We start from the raw sequence: 18,269 nt of genomic DNA, 5'->3' as shown, positions 1-18,269 counted from the left end.
TCGGAGCAAAGCTGAATAAGCCAAACCCTTCAAGACTGATTTAAAAGTGTCCCATGTTATAGCAGGTCATTTTGTGTTTTTCTTATTGTTTGAGATCATATTGATTACATCTGCAGGATCATGATCTAACAAATCTATATTCCCAAAGGAGGCAGATTAAGCCTGACCCATTAGAAGTTTTGAGATTAAAATATATCGAGTATGACTGATAAAGATGTGAGATCCTTCACTCTCAGAAATAAAAGGGACAGTACCCTTTTAAAAAGGTACACCTTTGTACCCAAAAAGTGCATATTAGTACTTCAAATGTGTATATTGGTAGTTTAAAGATAACTATTTGTACCTAAATGGGACACATTAGGAGGTTTTTTAAAGGGTACTGCCCCAGTGACAGCTTTGTACCTTTATTTTTGACTGTGTTTACTTGGTAATGCAATGTACGCCATATATCAGGCTACATTTATCCATCATAATATCTCTTACTTGGTTTAATACTGCGGAGGTCTGATTAATATTAGATTTATCCTAGTTTGTATTTATAACTTGATTAAAATCTCCACCTAGTATAGTTATTTTGTGTTTCTTTACCTACTCTGATCTGTTGTTAAATCTGTAAATAATTCACTTTTTCTAGTTGCTAGTTTGGTGTAGGAATGTTTTTACTGAACAGAACTGCTTTAGAAAGTATTGATCTCTGATATTCTTGACCAATAGAAATGATGATTGTGTGAAACTCAATACCTGAGCTGTTTTAGTGAAGAACAGTTGAGTTATTATGTTGAATGTTTGAACTGAACTGAGTACAGTAAAGCTGATATCTAATGACAGTGGGGTGGTTGTGTTTATAGCAACAGCGTGAAGCCACAAGTCTTTATAAGCTCTTGTCAGTATGTACTGTATGAAGTAATAAATGAAAAATGTCTGAAATTGTCCACGAGCGCGATCAACATCCGACTCTCTCCCGACTCTCCAGCCACGGTAAGAAACTTTCTGATTGTCAATGTGATGATTCAACTTTAATTTTACACATTTAGGTTTTCCTGACATTTCTCCAATTTTCATTTCACAGATGATCACATTTGGGCAACAGTGTCATGTTTTATTGAGCAACATATGCTCATGAGGAAGGTAAAGAGATTTCAGCATCTAAAGTTTCTTTCTATTAAGCACAAAACTGAGGGGAGACCTTTCATCTTAATCTGCATTTCTGATGATAAACTGGAGATCTTGAGTGTTTTATTTATAAGGTTTAGTAATATTTGATTATATTTTCATTGTGTTTTAAGGGGGTTTGTATCTTGGGTTTGGGGACTTTTACATTCTGTCTTCACAAACTCAGACCAACATTCGTCCTGTCAGAGAAACTCTGTCACAGTTATGGATTCAAACAGAAGAAACTTCAATGTTCAGGTCAGAAGCAACACAACGTTCATCACCATACAAACCACAACAAATGAGTAATAACTTAAAGGCTTCTGCTTAGTATGTATTGTATCTGGAAAAAAAAGAGTGAAAATAAATATGGATGGACATTAAAACTTTGCTAAAACAAGAAAACTGGTGATGGGGTACATTATACATATGTAAATTTATGTAATTCATTTATTATAGCATAACAACAGTCAGTGACAGCTTTTATATCTGATTCCTGTGAATACAGGCTGAAACAACAGCTGAATTAGTGCCACACCATGCTAACAAACAATTAGGGAAGCTTTTGAGTAAAATTAACCAATCAGTCAGTGGCTGTGGGCGTGTGACATCACACTAACATTTGAATTGTTTGTTCATGTTAGTTCACGGTGCATTAACTAACGTGAACAAGATTTTAATAAAGTATTAGTAATTGTTGAAATAAACATAAGTGCAGTTCATTATTACAGTAGTTCATGTTAACTAATGTAAAGAATCTTATTGTAAAGTGTTACCAGCACATTTCAATACAACCAAAGTTCTGTACATTAAAATAGACACAAAATTCAAGGCCTAATTATAATAGCAAATGCAAAACATAAAACACATACACATCTAGAAATTAGTCACCTGAGAATTTAAAAGCTGCAGTAAGTAGATGAGCTTTCAGCAAGGATTTAAACTAGTAATCGTCTGGGCGGATCTAATATAAGGGGCAGTGAGTTTCATAACTTTGGAGCAGCGACTGAGAATCTCCTCGTAATTTAAGTTTGGATCTGGGAACCACTAAAAGAAACTTCAAAAAATTCACAGCAAAGCTCCTGTCCGGAGCTTAACCATTTAAGAGCTGTCCCACATATTCCAGCTTGCAGTGTGTGTGTGTGTTCCCTAATCACTGGGATGGTGGGTTAAATGCAGAGGTCACATTTTGAGGATGCCTGGCATACTCGACAAGCTTGTCACTTTCAAACACTGCCAACACACATTTATGTTCAAACACCCTTTAAAAGTGGATTATGCATAATATGTGCCCTTATGTGATCTAACTGAGATATATTCAGCACCAGTTGAGGAAAAAGAAACTGTTTCCGAGTCTGCAGATACAACAGTGAAGTCTTTATGGGCTGAGACTGAGGTGTCTTATGATTCTGCTTCTCACCTCAAGGCACTTTAGGATGATGCACCTTATGATAGGATATGTTTTTCTAAATGTGTGAAATATTAGTCATGAAAAATATGAGGAGTTATAATATATGTGAGGACGTTTGCGATGTGTCAGCAGACGTGCCTGTGGTGTCGCTCAACTTCTCAGCTCTCAGTGTGGAGGGCCCATACGAGCGTGACGTTGTGCAGGCCTGTGTACGTCAGACCGTTCTCCTGCTTCTCCACGCGGCCACCACACGTCACTCTGTAGCTCACACCTTCCACCGAATCGGAGTTCTGACGTTTCAACAAACCCGAGTGAAGATGATCTTTTATCGTGACTTCATCTCAGCCGTGGATGCTGCTTGGAAACTTCCATCAAGCGTGAGTTATTTACTCAGACTTCAGTGTGTTTGACGTCGTGTTACATTAGACGAGATTTGATTTGCAGAGACCCGAGTCGAGCAGCCGTCAGTCATCTGAGAGACTAAACCACATCCAGAGACCTACGAGCACCACTGTGATACCCAGAACGTCTGCTGGAGAACCTCAGATAAAGACTGAACCTTCATCGTCTCCAAGACAACCCGATGAAGAAGTTGGACGGGGTATGTCAAAAACGATATGCTTGCAGTAAACTGTGAGGTCATTTAATAGAGATCCATAAAAATGCTGGTAAACTTACTAACAACTTTAAAAATCTGTTTTGCAATCTGATCATTTAACGCAGTTAACAGTGAATCTTTTGGCTGTGCAGCTGAGATTCAACATTCAGTATCGTCTCATCATCGGCCAGCAGAAAGTGAGATTGTTACCATCACAGATGAGCAAAAGACATCAAACACTGACAGGTGAAATTGAAGAGATTTATTTTCACTCAGCCCGAATCACAACTTGCTATGTACAACCTTTGTAGTTGTAATTGAGGCATATACATCTAATCATTGCTATAGATCTAAATATACAGCTCTGGAGAAACCTAGGATGACAACAATAACATTATTTTAAGTTTATCTGCTTCATTCTGTCAAATTTCTAATAAAATTCATGTTTTTATTTGTACAAATTTGCAACTAACTGAAAACAGACAAACTAAACCAAAAGATGCAATGTTTTCAGATCTTGAATACTTCAAAGAAAACAAATTTATATTCATTTTTAAATAGCACATTCCTAATATTTTTACAAGTATTGTAGTAAAAGTTCAAAAAAGGATATTTGATGGAAAACCCTGATGTTTAATCACATCTATCATTGTGCTCTCAGTCTTTTACATTGCTGTTGGGTGACTCCTGAGGTCAACAAACACCGGACAGAAATGATCACAATACATCTAGAAATGATCATTAAAGTCAAAACTGGTGTGGTATCTTCATTTTTCCAGAGCTGAATATTTATAATAGTTTATTTAGCACTGTTAACAGTTTTGCATTGTTTCAAAGCAGTTGTACAGAAAACACAGTGTAGAACAAACAGATAATGAAGACATATTTAAAGGTGCAGTGTGTAACTTTAAGAAGGATCTTTAGACAGAAATGCAATATAATCTACATAACTATAATATCAGTGGTGTATAAAGACTTTACATACATAATAAACCGTATTGTTTTTATTATCTTGATGAGCCGTTTTTATCTCCATACACCGCGGGTTCCCTTACATGGAAGTTGCCGCCATGTTTCTCCAGAAGACCCAAATGGACAAACTGCTCAATAGATCGCGTTTTGTCACTATGTTGACCGTTTCTCAATCCGACGGCTGCAGCCTCCGGAGGTCGCATACACATGCTCCATACGTCGTTAAGCCTGGTTTATTCAAATTAACTGAGCATTACAAGTCACAACCATATTACAACGACTTAAGATTAAATAAGAATAAAAGTCAACTTTATATTTGTTCATATGAATTGACGACATTTGCAGCAAACAAGTTTGAGTCTTAATACAGTATATGATCAGATAGTGAAAGGTCAAAAACTATTTAAACCACGTTCACATCACCAGTCCAAATCCATACATCTGATCTAAAATGATTGACTGTCCACACGTGTATTGCAACTGCTCAGATGTCGCTTGTATTGTACCCTAACGTAACGTATCACATCGTACCATACTATATCTTTATTGTCCATCGAGGTGGAATTTATTTCTTTGTCTCACCAGCACATAAAAACAGAAGACCAATATTCAGACAAATATGACACCTTTTTAAAGAATCTGAAATGTTCCTCATTGATCATACAAATCATTTGTATAAAAAGAAAATGGCGCAGGGGAAAGGACAAAACCTTGTGGGCATCCACTGCTCACGATAAGCTCATCAGACATAACCTGGTTATGAATCCATTTGGAAAAACTAGCTTCACCTAAAAAACTAATAAAGCAGATTCATTAGGAGACGATACTGTATGGGTTTTACCGTTTAGTTGAGAGGGTTTAGTTCACTCGGGTACATCACACACTCAGAACGAAGGTCCGCAATATTCAGATGAACAAACCCACCACACAATCTAACCTTAACCTAAGCAGAACATGATCTCAGATCAGTCTTCATAACGTCAGTGTCAGCTTTAAAGAGCACCAATTATCCAATTCATGATTTTACATTTTCTTTGGTGTGCAAGTGTGTATTAGTTCATGTTAACGATATGCAAAAGGTACAAATCACAAATCTCCAACGTAAATCTATTTTCTTGGATTACAACAAACACACAGATTGTAGGCAACAGTTTACTTCCTGGGATTGGTGATGTAGACAAGACCGACATTATCATAATTCCTCCCGCTTTGACACTAAGCCTGTAAATGAACTCCTTTCACCATTGTGAGTGAATCTTTCAAACATGGTAAGGAGCATCACATTTCCGGGTATTCGGGCCAATCACAACGTACAGATAACACATAAACCACGCAAACACAATGGCCCTCATTTATCATTCTTGCGTAGAAACGGGCGTATATGTTGGCGTAAGATTATGCTTACACTCCTCTCACCGCCTGATTTATGAAACTGTGCGTACCTTTGATATTCAGGTGTACGCAATACCTGCCCTTCATAAATACCGCTGCTGAAAACGATCATCATTAGAATAACAAGCCCATAAGCCCACGCTGTTCAAGGGCCCTATCTTGCACCCAGCGCAATTGACTTTGTCAGTGACGGACGCATGTATCATTCGTATTTTGCTCCGGGGCACAGCAGGTTTTTCCCTCCACAGACGCACGTCGGCAAACTAGGGAATGAACTTGCGCTCCCTGGGCGGTTCAGCGCAAAAAAAGGAGGCGTGTTCTGGCGCAAACCATCCCTGATGCTATTTTGCAGTTTCAAAAAACAATTGCGCCACTGACCAGAAAAAAATAGTTACGTCAGTGGTGCGTTGCACGTTGTTCATTATGCTATTTTAATGGCGCATGCTTGACCAATGTATAGCGTACACAACGCGCACACACTTTGCATCTAATCTACACAGATGCAACAGTTATTTTTGCAAATCATAAATTTTTACAATAAAAAATATTAATACATGAGATAAGGGAAATCATTAAATGATGATTGGGGATGCCAGCTGATGAGACAATTGTGGCTATTTCCTCTCACGCCTGTTTAACCTACTCTGATTTGGGCGGGTTTCTCCCATCCCCATACAAAACAACTTCTCTGTCTTTGACTGCTCTTACAAGAACGTCGGTCTTCTCGGCTGTGACCCGGTCCTGGCGGGCGCCTGGTATATCCGTCATAATAATAGCAACCCGCCATGGAACTTGCGCCCTTGCGTTTAAAGGGAATGTTGGATAGCGTTCTGATTGGTTTATTTGACGTTACGCCAAAACCACACCTATGAATAATGAACCTACTTCAGACCAACCCCTTATTGATTTGCGCCTGGCGCAAGAGTTATTTCTCCCGCCAGGAAAATAGCAACAGCGCCCAAGATCCGCCCACAAAGTCACTTGCGCTTTGCGCTTCGCACTTGCGTTTCAGATCGTTAAAATAGGGCCCCAAGTCTCCGCCTCCCCCACGCCCTCATTTTACGCCATTGACACACGAAAGACGGCAAAGAAGAGAAACCAGGGAAGTGAAAAGAAACAAAATTGTTTTATTTGGGAGTTTAAAGAGCGGGATTAAAGACACATTAATAATTGGATGACAATTTGTAATATTTTTATTATTATTTTTATTATTAATGACGCTTATTGATATTTAGAAGAATAATTGTTTATTATTATTATTATTATTATTATTATTATTATTATTATTATTATTATTATTATTACTGTTGCCTACATCTAAATTCTATGTCTGCTTAATGGTTCGGTTTTAAATAATAATAATATTTTAAAATTATGTAATAACTTTTGTAGTGTGTTGTTTTGTATTTACATACAGTTGTTTGTTAGCTAAGATCCAGTTGATATGGAGCTCCGGATATAATTCAAATTAACAATTTGTTTCCATGACATCCACATGTTTTACTAGACTAATTCATAATTTGAAGTAATAATAATTGTAATAATTACGAAATATTATAATAATTAATTCCAAGGAACAAACTGTTGAATATTGGGATCGAATTCTAAATGAATGGCCATACTTTAGACTAAATAAGAAAAAGAAGTGTCCATAATGTAGCATAAAAGATAATTTGTGGCCATGATTTTGTCCGCATGTCATCATGATCAGATTTATGGCTCCATTCAACATGTGTAGCTATTTATTTATCATCGAATGACTAGCTTACCTTTTGATGCATTATTACAATGTTTTCGTAGCACATCCTTGTGCTTTCTTGCAATGTGCCGCTTCAGATTCCAGGATGAATATTTGCTAACTTTTACAGTCTCTCCGCACTCCCTTTCATTGTTTTCTTCCTGCTCAATCTTAACTTTGATTTTTACTTTACATTTATGTATAAGGCTTGAATTCCATAACTTATTGCTAGACGTTTTTACAGATTCTCGAACTAGCAAATTATTAAAGGGCATTCTTGGTTCAACGAGCAGTTCTAAGCGAGCAGAATTTTCGGAAAAAGGCGCTCTGATGGTATTAATGCACCGCTCAATGCTCCGCTCCGCTCACGTGCTCTGCCCTGAAACGGCTCACAAAAGGAATACATATGCATACAAATCAAATGCTTTGGTAAAGTCACACAAATTAAACATTGAAGTTCATGTTGCAAAAAAAACACTTAAGTTTATAATTACTATGTTGCTGTTGTTTTTTTACAGTGGGTCATAATATATCATATACTATTTTAGTTTGTCAGTGCGTTTTGTTGTGTTAGGATTTTTTTTCTCTGCATTTCCTAACTCAAAATGTGTGTACACCACCTCCTGAGCTGGCGTAGGATTTGAGCGTGCCGTACGCCAACGTCCATATTGATAAATCTCAAAGTCACAGTGGTTTTGGGTGTACGCCAGGTGTACGCACGTTTGACAAATGAGGGCCATTGTATTTGAACAATAACACAAAATAACCTTGTTTTTTAGCAATGAAATATGTGCTCTTTAAACAAACATAATTCGAAAAGTGGCAAGATAAAAAATCCTCTGCATAAGTTTTGCTTGTCATCTTTATCTTCACTAATAGAAACCAGAAGCAGGTAAATGCATGATGTTATTAAAGTTGGAGTCGTTCAAATGTTTTGAACACAGAGTTGAGAGGCTTTCACAGACACCAGAGGACACAATGAGCATAAAGAGATTCAGTGATACAGGTGTGAAGATGACGTGCAGTGATCACAGACGAGCAGGACAGGTAAGACTGAAACCACACAAGTGTCTCTATCCAATGATTTGTGTATGTATGAAAAAAATAAAATAATAATATATATATATATATATATAAAATATACTGTGTGTGTGTGTGTGTGTGTGTGTGTGTGCGTGTGTATGTGTGTGTGTTGCAGGAGTTGTGTTATGTGTGCATGCAGCGGACCCAACAAAACATTCCCCTTTATGTGTCTGATGAGAAAAGAAAAGCTGAGCGGGAACAAGAACGAGTCTTAATGCTCAACCAACATCAGAAAGATCAAGAGTATTTCCATAAAGAAGAGGTGCTCGTACACACACTCGTATCAAGAACGATTGGAAGATGATTGATTCATCTGAATCCACACACACACTTATGTGATCACATGCTTTTCGTTGTTACTGACAGATGGACAGATTGCAGATGCGTGAAGACCGGCGTCAAGTGGCTGCGTTTAATTTGGTCGTCGCAGAAGCTCAGAGAGGCAGGAAGACATCGAGCCGATCACAAGTCAGCCTCTCTCTCTTCAGGTAATGTCTGTGTGTGTGTTTGAATAACTGTGGTCACATGACACGTTGGCTTTTAGGGTTCGTACATCTTTGTGGGTCGTCCGTGCACTCCGAACCGTCCGCTGCAGCTGAGGTGCTACATGCAGGAGCTGACGCATGAAACTGACAGACACAGAGAGATGCAGGTGCAAGAGAAACGACTACAGAAAGACAAACTGCATGGGCTACGATTTTACTCGGCGCTTTATCATCTTCATCTGTTTCTGTGTTTAAAAGTCATCTTCATGTGTGATGTTTGTATCAGGATGGCTTTAACTCAATCTCAAGAGCTTCATGACAAACACCAGCTGAGCAGCATTTACAGGAAGGCACTTCATACACAAGTGAGTGACTTTAAATGTTTTACTGTAGAGAAGAGACAAAACAAACTCAACTTTATCTACGCCTGTTGATTAGAAAAATCTAGATGTTGAAAAGTGGTGAGCGACACAAGCAGCGTGAACAGCACTGATCCCTCAACAATGTTTCCAAATCATTTCTATTAGGAGAATAAAAATTATATAAATAATACATGCTTTAGACAAGCTGGTAATCACAAAAGACAGAAAACAAATCGTTTGCCATCCGTACTGAGTGTGAAGTTTAATGACGTAAACGCATTAAAAGTAGAAAAATGTTTTGAGTGTGAATGAAGTGGAAACTAAGAAAAGGAAAAAATAAAGTTGTCACTAAAAATCTCTTCCAGGCCAGTATTAGCTGTGAGCGTCTTAAATGAAGTCAAAAACTAAATGTAAGGGATGAATTTGAGGATCTCTTAAGATGTTTGTGACGTATTTCTGTCTCTCTCTTACAGTCAGAAGACAAAACGTCAGAAATCAAAGCTCATCACAGTGACCTGAGGCCTGTATTCGGCCTGATGGACGGAGATCCTGCGGCTATAGCGGAGCAGAGACGGCGAGCGCAGAAAATCGCAGAGGAGCTGAAGACCACGAACATCAGCAGAAGAAGAGACAATCTGATGAAACGCTTGGATGAGCAGAAGAGAGAACGAGAAATAATTCAGACCGACCAGAAATTGTAAGTCACAGGACCATGATGCCAATCAAACTATTAAACTCCTTTACTGCGTGAATCATCACGTAAGAAATAAAAGAGGATTTCACACAGGTGTTTCCTGAACTGTTGATTCTTGCAGAATGTTAGAAGAGCGAATCCGTCATTGTGAGAAAGTTCAACACCTGCAGGCCGCCTGTGAGGGAAGCTGGCAGCACAGCATCTCACTGAGACACCAGCGAGACCGAGAGGAGATGGACTTCAGGAGGTGTGAGATAAACAGACATGAATGAAGAAGGTTTAGAAAGAGATACGCTTCTGAAATCCTTTAATCTTGGGTTTGATTTTTCCCTAGGTTATGCGGTGAAACTCTAACCGATCAACTTAAAAAATATGAGCGTTGCAGCCGATGCAAACGCACCACAGCCAACCACGGCCAGAGCAACATCTTTAGAGACACGCATTTTTCATCGGGATCTCGCTTCATGTTGTAGACCAAAATAATCAAGAAACAGCCTGATCTTCAATTTACACATCTTATGTAAAACATGTTGAAGTGGCCGCTGACATCTTATATCTTTTCAGGTCATTTGAGAGTTGTTTTAAAGCCTCCTTATTGCCACTCTTCAGAGGAGAGTCAAAGAAAACAACAACAACTTGCAATTGGCCACCTTAAATCAATTTTCTCATGATTGAATGCACCGGTCTATGAAGTTTAAGGCTTAATGATCTCACCAAACCAATTGTGTGTTCCAATGAATCAGTCGTAAGTAGTTACAGGTAGGCATGGACCGGTATAAGATTCTAGCCGTATGATAACCTTTAGCAAAAATACCACGGTTTCACAGTGTTGCGGTATTGCCATTGCAAATACATTTTCAAATGCCAGGTAAAAATAAAGCCTTGAAATTATAATATGCTTTCAAAAAATATATAATATTTTCAAATGTATATTAAATGTGAACATCAAATCAATCACATAACTTAATGATTTTATAAATTTTGTATAAACACAGCTCATACCTTGGAGACGGTGTCACAGAACATTTTAGTGGTTTTGAAACCTTGACTGTTTAAAACCTCGGTATACCTTGAAACGGGTAACCGGCCCATGCCTAGTTACAGGTATTCAAATCAACAAAATGACAAGGGTGCCCAAATTTATGCACCTGTCTAATTTAGTTTTGATTGTGGTTGAGTTGAAATAAACATCAGGTGGCGATATGATGATGTGTTTAAGTTTAATGGCTAAAGTAAAGTGATAAAACACTTCTGCCTGTGTCAGTTTTTAACACTAGGGCCCTCATTTATAAAATGCTGTGTAGAAAACATCCTTAATTTGATATTATGATTTCTCAAAAGTGCGTACGTTTCATTCATAAAACGAACGTGTGCACAGAAAACATGTCACAAATGATCTTGAAATTGTGCGCAGCTAAATAGTTTCAAATCTTTGCCTTTACACGATGCCTAATTAATGTCATTGACATATAAAAGTGTTCAGACCCTGATGTGCTGCTAAGCACTTTTCCAAGTCAAGGACAGTTTTCATAAAGATGGACTTTCACTTCACTTCTGGGGAACAGAAATTCATCTTTGATACTGGCACAATGTAACAGACAATACAAAAACTCACAACACACACTTCAAGCAGCATAATAAAAACATGTACATATAATACATAAAACCGAACACATAATAAAACACGTTTATATATTTTACCCAATAGCATATTCAGTAGCAAATTTAAAATAAGAGATTATTAAGGAACAGTCACTGCTAATGGGATAAATGATCTCTTATAGATCTCTCCTTTTTGCCATCCGCACCCTTAATCTCCGCCCTGAAGGGAAAACCTCAAAGCAAAAATTGAGTGGATGACTTTGATCTGAATATACAGCGATTGCTTTATCCTTCATAAAAGCTGAAAACAAATCTTGCATTGTACTCTGCCTCTGGCCAATAATATTACCAGCGTCATTAATTACTCGTGTTAATTTACCTTTCTGATACAATATTGTATGTTAAAATACTCTCAATCATTGATCTGTAAACTATAGTTAAAACTCTCTTGAGCAGACCAAGACATTGTCTTGCTTTCTTGTGCATATAATCCACATTCTCCTGAAAGGAAAGTTTACCATCAATGATTGTTCCCATGTGTTTAAAATGTGATACTTGCCGTACCTTTACTCCTCTGATAGTGACTTGCTCATTCTGCCATAACTCTTCCCGTTTGACTCCCACAACACAGTGCTTTAGTCTTTGAGATATTCAGTTGTAGGTAACTGTTGTTGGACCAATTTACAAGAAACTCAATGTACTCAAAATAGGTTGGACAGTTCATATTTGTTTGGCAAGAAATCAGAGCCAAGTCATCGGCATATTTAATCAGGGTTAGGTCGTCCCTGTTGCACTGAAGTCGTTGTGGCCTACCTCTTAAAAAACTCTCAATACATAAAATCAGACACCTGCTCACACCTAAATCTTGTAATCTGCTTTTTTAGATTTGTGGCTGTACAGTGTTGAATGCTGATATAAAATCCATAAAAAGAACTCTAGCACAGTGGTTCTCAACTTCAGTCCTCAGGACCCACTGCTCTGCACATTTTGGATGTCTCTCATATCTGACACACTCAGTTCAGTTCATGAAATCTATCCTAACGAGCTGATGATCTGAATCAGGTGTGTTAAATAAGGGAGACATGCACAATATCCCGAGGACTGGAGTTGAGAACCACTGGTCTAGCATGAGTATTTGTTTTGTCTAAGCGCTGTTGAACTTTGTGCAATAAAGTCAAAGAGGCATCTGTCGTGCTTCGATTGGGCATGTAGGCAAATTGCATTGGATCTTAAAAGTCTGTCATTTGTCCCATTAGTTCTTTGCCATGGATTTTTGCGTACGCTCACTTTACCATCAAATCTATGTGTACGCACACTTTATAAATGATGCCCCAAATTATAAACATGCAGAAAGAGCATAGATCAGTGTTTCAAAATGAGTTAAAGAAATCACAGATGTAGTATTTCATTTTAATACTGTACAGCTTGTACACAATGAAATTAAAAAAACATTTCTCTTGGACCAACATGCTACACAAGACAAACACAAGACACACACTTAACTGTAGCCTACATCACTTCTTAAAGACTACACATAATCTACTTCATGTGCAAGTGTATTTTCCGTTCATATCATTAATAAGGTGTTAGGGTTCATTTTGTGTGTGCGTGCAGCAGGTATTAATTAGTACATGTAACAACATTAGTGTCTATCAGTTATACACAAACACACACACACACACACAGATACAGAAACAAACATCTCTGTCTTTCATTACGTCACTGGGAGTTTTTCATAAACATTCCATCAAGAGCAAATGTGAAGCGGGTTTAAGTATCTGAGCAGCTGTTACACTTTCCCAGGACACCACATCAAATCAATGTCCAACATTTATTCAGCAGAACTTCAGCCAGTACCGATTCCTCTGTCCAGATGTTCACAACTCACACAAGAACCAAAACTTCCCTTCAGAATCACTCGAAAACATCAAATGACTACAAACATCGGTTTCTATTGATGTGAATCATTTTAACTCTAGAAGTTACATCTGACCTCAGAGTTTTCAGACTTGAATCTCTTCATTGTTGCCAGGGTCCAGTCCAAATATACAGATGAGACGACAACAACAACAGCCTACAAAGACTGCATTATCTGCTGTATCTCTTTTAGTTGCATGCTTGATAACTTTTTGTGAGCAGATTTTCCAGTTGTCAGACGTGCAGTGTTCAGGCATGTGTTTGTTTATCAGATGTTAAAGCACTGCCATTCTTCCAAATTCTACACCATTCATGTTAAAGCAAAATACTTAACCTGACCTGTTTAAACATTCACTGAACCTGCTTATCATCTGTAGGGAGGGCCGCAGACCTGTAACCTTATCTCCTGTTTAACAAAACCAAAGAGTAAACATACATAAGATATTAACATCAGGCAATTGAATATTTCTCATCAATCTAAACTCAAGTTTGTAAATGTCTCTTTGTCAGTCTCATGAACTTCATATTTCACAGGTCCGGGGTGTTTGCTGCCTACGGCCTGAGATTCTGGGATCGGCTCCAGCCCGCCTGCGACCCTGCAGACGATTGGGAATAGATTAGCTTTATATAATAGTTTGCGAATATAATCCAGGCTGATATGTGTTCCTTCTGGCCACAAAAGCCATGATAGCCTACTCATTCTGTGTTACCTTAACAATCATGTTGTGACCGGATTTTATTTTCATAGAAATAATGCTTAAAGAAACATTTGACATAAAAAAATTCTCTCAATTCAACAATACAATTTCTAGTGCACCTGAATATTTAGTTTTGAAAACGTTAGACTGTAAATTGTATTGAATGTATTTATAAAGTGGACTGGGCTGACAGTGTACTTAAGAAAGAACCATGCGGCCCATCAAATAACCCCTATAGATTAAAAATATCTCATCTCACATCCTCCAGAGAACAAAAGCTCAAAGTTATGAGTCATTTCTTCATCTGAGCGGGTGTTTCCTCAAATAAAAATCACTCCTGTGGGAGTTTCCTGGCATCACTGGATTCTATTGATGGATTCCAACCCATTTCAAAATCATGGCCCGCATGTTAAACGCCTAACCTATTTCTTTTATATCCTTTAATCGTCTTTAGTTCTTATGGTTTCATAACACAATGTTGAGACTGAATAAGATTTTGAATATAAATTATTTATTTGAAATCAGGGTTGTCACCCTTTGTCAATTAATCAAGAAGCTTGTTACGTGAACTAACAATGAACACTACTTCTACAGGGTTATAAGGTTACTTACTGTTGTACATTTACAAATAATTTTTTTTAAAGCAAAACGTTAACATTAAAAAACAACAACCATCTGCTGGTATAAACTAAAATGAACAATGATATGTTGTAATTCTGTAAAAATACATTGTTAAAAGTATGATATAAATGAACATGTTGTTGTTTCATGTTAGCGAATGCATTACTGATGAAACGGATGAAGCAGTCCAAACTCAAACGAGTCAATAAGAGATGAATAGAGAGACAATAAAGAGAGCCAGACGATGACAATGACCACAACAGCAGCTGTGTATGTGTCACACGCTACCCTGCATGGACTCCCAGCCCGGTCAGCTGGTTTAGCAGGAAGGTTTTGTCCTTTTTATCATCTGGTTAGGCTGAAAGTTACTTGTATCCTACACCAGTTTAAATCTGCCTATGCTGGTTCAGGTGTGAGCCAAGCCAACATCACACAAAACCTTTGAACGCTGTGATGAACCCATCAGACATCAATCGTTTTCACAATCAAACATCTCGACTCATTAGTGTGTTGTTAAACCCTGAAGCTGAAGAAATAACTTCATTGTGAGTTCACAGCACTTGAGTTAATCACTAGCAGAGGGTTTCCATGGTAACAGCTCATAACCGATGGGCGGCTCCCGCAGTTACACAGGTCAGGTCACTGAAAAACTCATTCTGGCCTGATGTAAACCTGCTGACTTCATAGATTTGAATGCGTTTCTATCTGTTTTGTAGGTTTAGTGCTGTGGGAAAATGAGTTGCAACTGGCAGATATTACGCTTTCTAAATTCACTGTTGAAGCTTCCCAGATGTGTTAAAATACACAAGACACACACACACACACAAACAAACAAACGTGAATGGCTGGAAAACCCCGTCAGAACAGGAAGTCATGTGACGCAAAAATCTCTCCTACAGGAAGCAGTAAAGTTCTCAACATCCTGCTCCCAAACCTTCCTGTTGCTGTCATTGGTCTTTGTCATGGCAACCTCTGCAGGTCATTTACTGTAGGCTATGTATGTAACATCAGTTTTTGATGGAATTTTTGAAGGTCAATGCAACAGATCCTGGAAAATCCACAACCCACTTAAATAAGAAGAAAAACAAGATGCGTTTTAAGATGTTTCTCAATGTTGACCGGACAGACTTTGGACATTTAATGAACAGTAAAGAGTTAGTGGCCCAATCACTTAAATTTGATACAGGCAGCAACTGGTAGCCAATGAAGACAGATGAAGAGAGGAGTGATGTGTCGTGACATGAGCTCGTTTGGCCTCCTGGAAAACCAGTCCAGCTGTTGCATTTTGAATCAGTTTAACTCAATTCAACATTAATCTCAACACAACACTAAACTCAACAATGGCTGCTTTTCTCTGTCTGCTGGATTCTTTTAGGAAGTTGGATCTTTCAGTACGGGCAGAGATTTTAGTGACTCACACGGCCCGAGTTAACCTCCCTGTCACACCCAACATTCCCTCGGACGGGAGCACGAAATCTCTGTTTGTGTCCAAAACAAATCTGGAGCAACGGTGAGAGTTCAAATCAACACACTGTGTGTGTGTGTGTGTGTGTGTGTGTGTGTGTGTTTAAATAAATTTAGTTCATCAAAGAAACTTAAATAAGAGGAGTTACATTTGCAGAACTGTGATAAAGAAATCTGAAAACGGATTTTGTGTATATTTCTGATGTGTTTACATTGCAACTGTGCCCTGATGTAATCAACTCTATTATTGGTTATGTTGACCCATATTCTCATCAGTTTTCTGTTGGTATCAATGTCACTTCAGAGATTAAAGTATCACAGATTACATTCCCATATTTTCTCCATGGGGCGCCATTACATTGTTTGTGTACCAGGTATAAAGATCTGCCCAGAAAGGCAGTACCTTGTTACTGGATTGTAGATTCAAGAACTAGAAAGATGTGCTGTATGTTGTGCCTTATTATGTTACTGTTTATAATCTTATGCATTGTTATTCTAACTCACTTTTGGAAATTGAAATGTCCAATGATGCTCTAATGTAATCTTGTAGGGTTATTAAAATGAAAATAAATTATTATTACAACATCTTTTCTTTTCTTTGCATTTCATTATGTGGCAATGTATTAAACAAAATGTGAGAGTTTTTGGCACAAAAAAAACTGTGTAGACTTGGTGAACAAAACAATAGAAATTTATGCTTTCACTCAAAAGTTTTGAAAAACAAAGTATTTAAATGATAAATATTTGTAACATCAATTTCTACTTTTTCACATTCTGAACGCCTAATGTTGTCAAATATAGGATGGACTTAAAGGGGACATATTATGAAAATCTGACTTTTTCCATGTTTAATTGCTATAATTGTGTCCCCAGTGCTTCTATCAACCTAGAAAATGTGAAAAAGATCAACCCAGTAACTTAGTTTTGGTAAACCATTCTTTCCAAGCTTGTGAAAAAATAGGTAATTGTAATTTGGCTCCTATTGTGATGTCAGAATAAGGAAATACCGCCCCCTTTATCTGCACTATCCAACCACAGCACTGCCATTTAGTTCAAAGAGAAAGAGAAGGAAAAGAAGGACTTGACAGCACAATTGAGTTTCAATTACAACAAACCACCATCATTGTGATCAGTGTTTGCACTTCAGCCGCTCATTTGCATTTTAAATGACACACCTAAAACGGCACACTTTTGCTCAGACCAAGATTAAGACTTAGTTTACATCTTAAAAAAATCTCATAATATGTCCCCTTTAAGAAAAAACTTAATTTCTGTAGATCAGTGAGTGTGTGTGTTGATTTTCTTTGTATTTTGGTGCAGATGTCAGATGAATCATCGTCACCACACCCAAAAGTCTCTGAAACCAACAATGCAAATCAAACAGCAAACCCCAGACATTCACTTGATGTATTTTTTCAGTCACTCAGTCATTGAAATTCAGTCCATAAGCAAAAAGACACAACAATACTGTATGTATGTTACACCAGTGGTTCTCAAACTTTATCAGCGTGTGGTGGCCCCCCCTTGTATACAGTGCATTCCTTTGCGGCCCCCCAAAGAAAATTTATGACGAAAAACAGTTTAATTAAACAAAACATTAAATTATACAAAGTAGTGCTGTTGGTTAGTAGGCTTCTTTTTTTGTTGTTTAATTACACAAAATTCAAGATAAATGAATGTATTTTATAAAATGTCATAAAACTGGGCCCCCCTGGCACCATCTCGCGGCCCCCAGTTTGAGAACCACTGTGTTAGACTATTAAAGCCCGGAGTATAGTCTGTTTAGTTTGAACAGAAAACATATGAACACAAACAGTCAAATGCACAGCCTTGCAACGTATAGTTTCTTTGACTCATACGTGTATCAGGGTTTATACAGAAATCCTTAAGTTAAATTTACTACTTTTTACTACCTTTTTTACTACCTTCAGAATATTTTTTAAAACCATCACGACACTGAATTGCAAGTGTTAATCAGCGACCTTTCTATTATTTACACAGATTTTGACATATATAACATACAAAAAAGAATTAAAGTGAAAAAAATTCTTCTGACTGAAATATTTTTCAGACCAAGTCA

General features: G+C 37.6%; 1 protein-coding gene across 1 annotated transcript; it reads left to right on the top strand.

Annotated features, from left to right (window-relative positions):
- The first annotated feature begins 503 nt into the window (after nt 1-503).
- On the top strand, nt 504-11,109 carry LOC135735580 (coiled-coil domain-containing protein 81-like). Its single transcript, XM_065253982.2, is given in 13 exon segments — nt 504-978; nt 1,070-1,128; nt 1,287-1,410; nt 2,696-2,984; nt 2,986-3,164; nt 3,287-3,407; nt 8,208-8,310; nt 8,462-8,608; nt 8,713-8,814; nt 8,891-9,196; nt 9,667-9,890; nt 10,009-10,134; nt 10,222-11,109. Coding segments are annotated over 13 exon segments (1,980 nt in total). The 5' UTR covers nt 504-917; the 3' UTR covers nt 10,361-11,109.
- Nucleotides 11,110-18,269: the final 7,160 nt, after the last annotated feature.

This window comes from Paramisgurnus dabryanus, chromosome 4 (genome assembly GCF_030506205.2).
Source record: "Paramisgurnus dabryanus chromosome 4, PD_genome_1.1, whole genome shotgun sequence".
Lineage (NCBI taxonomy): Eukaryota > Metazoa > Chordata > Actinopteri > Cypriniformes > Cobitidae > Paramisgurnus > Paramisgurnus dabryanus.
Note: the sequence above shows the minus strand (reverse complement) of the source record. Positions and strands in the feature narration are given on the sequence as shown.